Source organism: Bombyx mandarina, chromosome 11, assembly GCF_030267445.1.
Source record: "Bombyx mandarina strain Sakado chromosome 11, ASM3026744v2".
In the NCBI taxonomy this organism is placed as follows: Eukaryota; Metazoa; Arthropoda; class Insecta; order Lepidoptera; family Bombycidae; genus Bombyx; species Bombyx mandarina.
In genome coordinates, this window is record NC_143218.1 from 4,186,317 (window position 1) to 4,195,846 (window position 9,530).

At 34.8% G+C, this 9,530-nt stretch overlaps 1 protein-coding gene across 1 annotated transcript; it reads right to left on the minus strand.

Moving 5' to 3' along the window:
- Window positions 1–1,329: 1,329 nt before the first annotated feature.
- Window positions 1,330–7,512, minus strand: LOC114244366 (uncharacterized). The gene is made up of 6 exons (XM_028176149.2): window positions 7,184–7,512; window positions 5,996–6,193; window positions 5,545–5,661; window positions 4,105–4,206; window positions 3,034–3,129; window positions 1,330–2,298 (listed from the first exon to the last, which is right to left on the minus strand). Exons 1-6 carry the CDS (start codon window positions 7,340–7,342, stop codon window positions 1,933–1,935), a joined length of 1,038 nt encoding a protein of 345 aa, XP_028031950.2. The 5' UTR covers window positions 7,343–7,512; the 3' UTR covers window positions 1,330–1,932.
- Window positions 7,513–9,530: the final 2,018 nt, after the last annotated feature.

Consider the following 9,530-nt stretch of genomic DNA (forward strand, 5'->3'; position numbering starts at 1 on the left):
GTATGTTTTATTTAAATACCTTATTTATTGATATTGATCCGGCTTAACCAATATTACTCCCGCTAGACCTGTGGGGTTGGGTGTGGGCTAATTAAGATCGACCCAAAGGCATCGAACCCAGCGCCAAATAGTTGTACTGCGACAAACAAAAAAAACTGAGAATCTTGTTAAAAAAGTATGGATAGCAACAAAAAAAAGATTTTTTTTATTGAAATTTTTGCCTAATTACGAAGACTATTAACATGTTTGTTTTAATGAACCATACACATCTATATCATTTTCTTGTAAAGTTGAATACTGGTCGAGGTAAATTAAACATGAATTTAGATTATTTAAAAAAAACCACCTATTTAAAGATCAAGTCTGCAACACTGTCGGACCCTATAATTTATGGATGGGCGACGATGATGATGGTGATTACTCAAGCAGATAAATCTTCGAGCTTGCCGATTCCACTTATCTGCTTTAATTAATTAAATTGGTAGGCAGGCAGCGGCTTGGCTCTGTCCCTCTCATTGCTGACTTCCATGAGCGACGGTAACCACTCACCATCAGGTGGGCCGTATGCTTGTCTGTCTACAAGGGCAATAAAAAAAAAAACTTCACTTCAGTGTCACATCAGTTTTTACTTACATCACATCACTAAAATCCCACACTTTATTATACACTAGCGGCCCGCTCCGGCTCCGCTCGGGTCTTTAACAAAAATTTCAAAATAAAAAATTATAATACACATCTATATAATACAGCCATTATATTTGCGTCAGGTTTCTAAAGATAGAAAATTGTAAAGATAGTTTGAATATTATCATTTTAATGAACTTTATTTTCATTTAATAATACTTGTTCTTTATCTATTTTTTTATTATTTATATATTATTATTTTCCTAATTTTCGTGAGTGAGTTTATTGAGTCAGAGCTTCCCTGTAAACGATATTTGAAGTTGTTTTATTTTTAAAATAAAAGAACATTTATTGCAGCATAACTATAATAGTTAGACATATGCTGTCGCGACACTTTTTGTAAATAATAATGTGTTATATACAAAGTCATAGTACATTATTTTATTCTATCATCAGTAGCTTTTTCAGCGCACGCGATTAAGGAATATTTTACGTAATATTTTTACACCTTGGGCTACATTATTTGAGTTTTAGTAAGGAACCCTAATTAAAAAAAAAAAGAATATAGCCTATGTCACTCGGGAATAGTGTAGCTTCCAAACAGTGAAAGAATCTTTCAAATCGGTTCAGTAGTTTCGGAGCCTATTCAATACAAACAAACAAACAAATCTTTCCTCTTTATAATATTAGTATAGAAAATACAGATTAATTAAGTATATGTTTATTCCTCTTTACAAAAAAAAATTCAATTAAAAGAATAATTCACATTTCAACACAACTTAGTATTCGTATAATTTGGAGTCGCAAATATACAATTTACTACAATTAAATTTTCCTTATGATATTTTCATTTCATCTAAATTACTAGAGATATAACATCGCAGTAATGACATATTTAGTAACCACGACAACAGAACTACACAAGTTTTGGAAATTAAACCTCACATTACTAGACATATATTATTTACATTTGTTTATTACTCTAAGCCCGTGACCAACTTCACGGCTGTCCTTTAGTCTGAAGAGCCCTTATACCTCAGAACGTGAGTCTCATCAATGACATCAAGACATGAGGTCAAAGACTGAATTATATTGCATAGCCCTTCAATGTGAAATTTTTTTTTTATTACCCTTGTAGGCAGACGAGCATACGGCCCACCTGATGGTGAGTGGTTACCGTCGCCCATGGACTTCAGTAATGACAGGGGCGGAGCCAAGCCGCTGCCTACTGCTAACTTGCCGCTAACAAACCGCTTCAATGCAGTAAATACTTCTCAGAGAGTCATCATTCACCATTAACTCATTCAGTTAGTCGTAAACAACTTCATAGGTGACCTCGTTACCCATCTCATCAAACAGGACTGCTTCCCCCATATCGTACGCACTCTCACTCTTAACCACCACCTTCTCCTCGTCACTTTCTTCTTTAACATTCACTAAATCACTGACACTTTTAACTGCACGTTCGATTTCAGCATTGCTTCTGCCTTTCTTATCCGAATCGCTTGAAGAATTATTCTTAACTCGCTGCATCGCCATCATCTTCCTATACTTGCTTTTGTACGGAGCCGGCATCTTCAGGTGCACGGTGCTGACGTGTAGCTTCATTGAGTTGGACTGGCTGAAGGCCTTGCCACATTTCGGGCACTTGTACGGCTTTACTCCGGTGTGGACCTGAAATTCATCACACATTTTAGTTAATAGATGGTCTCACTTTTTTTTTATTGCTTAGATGGGTGGACGAGCTCACAGCTCGCCTGGCGTTAAGTGGTTACTGGAGCCCACGGACATCTACAACGCAAGTGCGCCACTCACCTTGAGATATGAGTTCTAAGGTCTCAGTATAGTTACAACAGCTGCCCCACCCTTCAAACCGAAACGCCTGCAACCCTACAAAATGTCTAACATTTGTGCTGACATTTCTGTAAGCTCCGATAAACACTTAACACCAATTGATCTTTGAGCTGATTTATTAGCAGTACTAGAAAGTATTGGTGGGAGTATAAGTCACCAGTCACTGGGTCTCTTATAGATCTTATAGATTTCTCTCCAGTGACTGACACCTCTGTTCAGGCCGTAATCCAAACTGAACTAAACTACTTTCCCAGCCATCACTCAGTATGATCAGGCTCTCATGCCCCTCGTGATACCTCCATACTTGATCAGAAAAAGTGCCCAGTTCATGTACAGAGTCCGATGAGGATTCTCACTAGAGTTCTCAGCTTATTGCAACCTCTAATGAGAATCCACACTAAGTAATTCTCAGATATACTAGATATCGTGAAGTTTTCCTGATGTATTTTACCCAAATAATCTACTCTAAGATAATCATCAAGCTCACAAGCCAGACTGAGGCTAATTGGGCTCACTCATTCGTAATAATGCACTCTTAAAATATAATTAACTCACACGGTCATGTCTCAGTAGAGCTGCTTTGTTACTGAACGCTTTGGGACACTGGAGACATTGATAGGGCTTCTCTCCAGTATGAGTTCTGACATGAACCTGAAAATATTTATTTATGGTTACATGATTACTAAACTAAATTTTATTACTAAACTTATTTTCGTTCACGATAACTAATAAGTTACACATATTTCAACTAAGGGTGTTCTTTCAATATAAGGGTGTTCTTTCGAATATATGTAATTTTTTAATTATTCAAATAGAATTACATAAGATTTCACAATCTGTCTTTGTTGTATTTTAAAGGACAAAGATAGTTTCAATATTAAACCAATTCTATCTACCAATAACTAATTTTTTTTACCATTAAGTATCTTATACTTAATAATATACAATGTGTTACAAAATATCCCCTAAAAATATAATTCATTATCAAAGCCTAAATTTATTGCAACCATAGTGAGCTGTCAGGGAAACCGATTATTTAACAGAAAGATCTACATATCTATTTTACATAATAATTGTCTACTTTAATACTATGCCTATTTTTCATTCATAAATGTGTGCTACCTCAATACAAGGATGTCATTATACTCAAGTACTGTCTTCAAAAAATGTGAAGTTGGAAAAAAAAGATGTTGTCAATTTCAAATCTTCTAATCGTTACCTACAACTAAATGTATGTACATTCTGCGTAGTTTACTCTTTAATTTTACTGAAACAGGGTGTGTACATCAGTGAAAAAAAAATTTTTTTTTTGTGGTATGTTATACAGCGTTACTAGAGTTCTTAAATATTGTAAATGGACACGTTATAAAGCCCCATTTAACCTCCATTCGGCTTTACGGTTTGTAACACCCTGTATATAATTCTTTTGTCCGTTTGTATGTTAGTGAGCTCCTCCTAAATGGCTGGAACGATTTTGATTTTTTTTTTTGTGTGTACTTATGTGGATTTGAGAATAGATTGGATTCACAATACGGTCCACTACAACATTTTTTTAATTATTTTCGTTTTTTTATTTTATGATATAACTATTCCACTCTACTATCAAAATACTATGTTAATGGTTACCTTCAAGAACAAGGGCATTGTAAATGTTTTCTCGCACATGTGGCATTTGTATGGGCGTTCTCCTGTGTGCACTCTCTGGTGGTACCTCAGTGCTGCATTTGACTGAAAATGGAAAAGATCTATGATGAAACCTGTCCAGTAAATTACATTCAACAGACCAATGTAGAATAATGTTGTTTTGAATCCGTACCAAAGAACTAAGATATTCACAAGACTTCTATGCTCGTTGTTACTTAAAAACGATTAAGTGTGGATGTATCAATTAAGAACATACACTGTGTGTTATAGACATAAATGTGAACTGACATGTGTCATTGAGCTTGTAATTTGCTTAATCTATGCATATAAATAAAATTAGAGTGTCTGTTTGTAGTAGTGAAACAACCGCTTTTTACTACATGCATATGAATATATATATACGGTACATACACCAAAATAACATTTTTTACAATTTTTGTCTGTCTGTCTGTTGGTTCCGGCTAATCTCTGGAACGGCTGGATCGATTTTGATGAGACTTTCACTAATAGGTAGCTGATGATATGAGGAGTAGCTTGGGCTATTTTTTTTAGACTAGCTTCACCCCGCGGCGTTACCCGCAGTTATTGTCGTACCGCGCGCAACATGGCGGGACTCGCCTATCAATAATAAAATTTGATGTTTCCGAAACGAAGCGAGGACGGGTCGCTAGTTAAATAATAAACCATAATAATCACAAACACAAATCAAGTCTAACAGAGACTCAAACCTCGTATTGCTCATATACCAGATATATTCGTTACCATCAGAAACTAGTGAGCTTATTGACATGGATAAATTCTGATGAGATATCTTATCAGTCTCCCAACTTGAAAGGTTAGCATGGCTGTTATAAAACAATAGTTTCATAGTGATTGTATATTTGAAATCAGCTCCAAGCTTGACTCAAAATAAAGGCCTGAATATATACTTCTTTCTATTACAGTAATTGTTTCATTTTTAACATTTCGATATAAAATAATTGATAGCTATGTGTATGTTATCTGTATTAATTTATTTCCTTTTTATTGACTGTGTTTCTAAGCATAGCAGTGGAATTCATCACACGCATGATAGGGATTCAGAGATTTAATTTTATAGGCATTTTTAGATCGATTACACAAAATTCCTTCCCAGTTTTCCTCAAACTTAATCCATATGTTTGTTAAATATTAAAGCAATATAATTAAAATCATTGAAATGTGTGAATTGAATCACGGACGACTTCAATGAGGTGTGTAGGAGTTTCTTAAAAATCATTCAATTAAAATTCATAAACTTACAAATAAATATTAAAACTTCAATGTCATACTGGGATGTCTATGTTCTCTGAACTCCAGCATGCTGTCCCGAGAGATGATACGTCAGTAGCAATAAAACTAGTAGTCCAGTACTCATCAAGAGCACATTAAATAAATACTTACAGTATATTTCCTGCCGCACACTTCGCACACAATGTTCTTTGGCTGTTTGTACTTTCTGACTTTAGCTTCAGATTCAATGGGTTCAAATTTCAACGAGCAAATGTGGGTTGAACAAGACTGAAACAGAGAATTACAGATTATTTGTAGTGTAAAAGGTAAGAAGCCTAGTGCTGTTCTTAAAATCACAATTTTGCATCCTATTCTCTAAACACCTATCATTTTTGTGTATACTGTGACATTGGTAAAATCAATGCCTAAGGCAATGAAGCCAATTTAAAAAATAATAATATTAATAATTATAACAGGTAATGAAATTATGTTGGTGTGCATATTCCACAGGAAGTAAACACTGCAATGCCTAAATCATATGCTGATAACATAACTCCAAGCACTTCTTGTAGATTGATTTAGACTTATCAACATTGATTTGATGATGACTTAAATAACTTACAGCATAAACTTCACCGCAGAATTCGCAGACAACTTTCTGAACAACATTCCCTTGTATCTGGACCTCCACTTCATTAGGATCCGTGTAGCCAAGGAATACATCATCGGTCTCCGTGCCCTCCTGGTCCAGGTCCAGATCTATGTGCGCCTCCTCGTAGTGCCTCACACATTCCTCTTCCAGAGAGAAGGTTTTGTCGCACTGAAATCATGACAATTGGAACTTAATCATGTACATAAGGATAACTTAGAATATCTTTATGGGAGCTAGCTTCAGATGAGAGTAGATGCATTCTAGATATTTTTTTTATGACTTTGGAGGATGGACGGCTCCCGGCCCACCTGAGCCTAACAGAGCCATTTACATCTACAAAGTAAATGATGCCACCAACCTTGAGAGATGAGTTCTAAGGTCTCCGTTTTTAGACAATGGCTGCCCCACCCTTCAAGCTGAAACGCATTTCTGTTTCACTACAGAAATAAGCAGGGTGGTGGTACTTACTCATACAGACTCAATACGTCCTACCACCAGTAAAACTACTGTCTTATTCTTTAAATAGAAACATAAGATCTTTTTGAGGTAGAAATAAGAGGAATGGATCCAAATAAACTGATTGCTTCTTGGTCAAGGCTTTAATGACTTTGGGTCCAATGTGTGTTTGTAGAAGAATGATATTTGAGGTTAGAATATCTATTATTGTGTCTCTTTAGAGCCGTGGGGGAGATTATTATAGATTATCATATCACCAACATCTGTTTATACTCATAAATATATTAGTTTACTTAAAAGATATCTAATTATTGTAACAGTACTGGACTTCACTTAATTTATAAACATGTAGTCTATTTATAAATTTAAATACTAGAACAATTCCTACACAATATGCAATTACATGTTACCAAGGAAATTTTCAGATACTGCCATTAACACTGTTTAATTTTATACTAATATTTTCGTGATTTGTTTCTTTGTGTTGAATTGTGTGTATATAATTATGTAAATATGTAACAAGACATGTTAGTTGAAATTCCAATAGTAAAATGTGTAATAAACAAGTTAAATTCCGTAATAAAGAAAATGAAACTCTACTTTTATACATTATATTCTCAAATAATTTGACTTTTATATTTGGCAAAGGGTCCAAAACGAATGCCGCCCCATAAACTACATTTTTCTCTGTTAAATACTTACAACGCCACATTTAAATTCTTTTTTCTCTTTTTTATGAGGATGTTCTTTCTCCAAATGTAATCGAAGATCATCTTCGGTTGGAAATGTCTCGCCGCATTCACAGATTATATAGTGAATACTAACAAATGAACAATAAAACATACTATCGTCCTCACTCATTTTGTTATTAAGAACTACAAGCACAGATTAAAATAACGTATTTGTAGAAAGACACAGCGTATCAAACTTTTAGATTTTCTACGACGCCATTTTGGTTTGTTCTGTGCGTAGTGCATAGACTAATTATAAATCAAAATGATCCAAATTCGTGGCGGATGTCATAGATTGAATACTAAAGTTTGACAGTTACCTACGACAACGGATGTTCGTAGTGATGCACGCGCCACAAAAATACAAAGTCTTAGTCGATTTCACATTAGGATTTTTTTTCTAAAATGTCCTTGTTAGAATGAACTTATAAATATCTAATTGAATAAAACTGATCATGCAAATATATTCCTGATATTTACTCAATACAGACTCTAACCCACAGACACATCCTACTAAGTTTCTCGTCGGATCTTCTTAGTGGGTCGCGTTTTCGATCCGGTGGTAGATTCTGCGAAGCACTGCTTGTTCGTGTTAGCAACGTCGTCAGGTTTGAGCCCTGCGAACTCACCAGAATTACCTACAGCAAAATGTAGTAAGCTACGATAAGCTTCCTTTGCTGATAGTGGTGACTACATTCATACTACGTAGAATCACAACGTTCATTGACAGCGTATTTACAGTTTTTTTACCACTTAGTATTCGATTTTGGAATCCTCTACAGTGTTTCGAAGTTAAGTCCGTCTTCGAAGAAAGTTTGAAAACAGGCCTTTAGCTTAGTTGTGCCTGTGTCATTGATAACTTCAACTGGTATTAGTGGCCATTTAGCTGCATTCGAAGATTTATAACTGAAACATAAATTATAATTAATGAACAAGAGCCACATTAAGCTGTCAGTATGGAAGTGGCTATTCCATATGCTACTTTTTACTATTAGAAGTAGTAAGAAGACGTCTGCAAATAGATAATAGTCAGACAATATTTAGTATTCATGTCATCATGTGGCGGTTTACCAACTCGTCAAGTTCCGTAAAGTCAAGTTCCTGCTCATATAACCACCCTAGCATCCACTCTTAGTTTAAAAGAGCGCGCAATAATCCACTATATCGAAACTTAATTTGAGTCTTTATAATTGAGTCTTTTGAGGAATTATTCGAGATGATTCCCTCATCTCCTTTTTATCATCACACCTCCCGCCATCGGAGTAGAGTTCATCCATATTATCTGGAACCGCTGCGTTCATCGACAGTGCGTTTCCAAAGATCTTTTTTGCCACGTACCATCCGGCTTTGGAATGAACTCCCCTCCACGGTGTTTTCCGAGCGCTATGACATGTCCTTCTTCAAACGAGGCTTGCGGAGAGTACTTTATGGTAGGCAGCGGCTTGGCTCTGCTCCTGGCATTGCTGACGTCCATGAGCGATGGTGACCACTTACCATCAGGTGGGCCGTATGCTCGTCTGCCTATAAAGGCAATAAAAAAAACTACCTTTTTTTGTTAATAGGTTTTTTTGTTAATTATACGTAACGAACCAGTTAATATATGATTTGATTTAGTACAATTTTAAAATATCTTTAAACACAAATAAAATACAAAACCAATTAAAATTTAATAATAATAATTCATTTTTTAATTGTATTTGCTTTAGACTACATTGTACCGTTGTTATTTTGTCTGATTAATGTCTCAAATTAATCCTCTTCATTTCATTTCACTCCATATTATCATTTTTCATTAAAATAAGAATATAAATTAAAATAAGACATGACTTAAAGGTCTTAGTTATCAGGTTATAAAATCCCTTAAAAAAAACAACGCGAACAGGACAGGACGTTTTGGCGGGAACGCGAGGAGTGAAGTTGTGTAATTTGTTTTATTTTGTCTATTTAATGTTTCTTCAGCTCTAAATGTGTAATAACGGTGGTTTATTAACTATTTAGTATCTGTGAAAGTGCATCAATGTGGGGAAATGAAACAAAGTTGCTGAACGTAGCTTCTCGGGATCTTCCAAAAAGTCCATTGAAAAAGTCTTAGTAAATGACCACCATTTTCAAGAGATTATACTTCATCCCATATCATCTCATTTTATTTCATTTCGTTTTCAATTCATTTCATGCCATTTTTCATAATAACCAACTTTATTTCGTTTCATAATATCATTTTTTATATAAAAAAGTTATCTTTAAAATTAAAATAAGACTTGACTTAAAGGTCTTAGTTACCAGGTAATAAAATCCCATAAAAAAAATTCAACCATAAC

Coding starts and splice junctions, on each gene's coding strand:
- LOC114244366 (XM_028176149.2), bottom strand. CDS start 7,342: ATGAGTGAGGACGATAGTATGTTTTATTGTTCATTTGTTAGTATTCAC. Junction 5,662..5,995: donor TCTGCGGTGAAGTTTATGCT/GTAAGTTATTTA, acceptor TCTCTGTTTCAG/TCTTGTTCAACCCACATTTG. Junction 2,299..3,033: donor CTCTACTGAGACATGACCGT/GTGAGTTAATTA, acceptor GATGAATTTCAG/GTCCACACCGGAGTAAAGCC.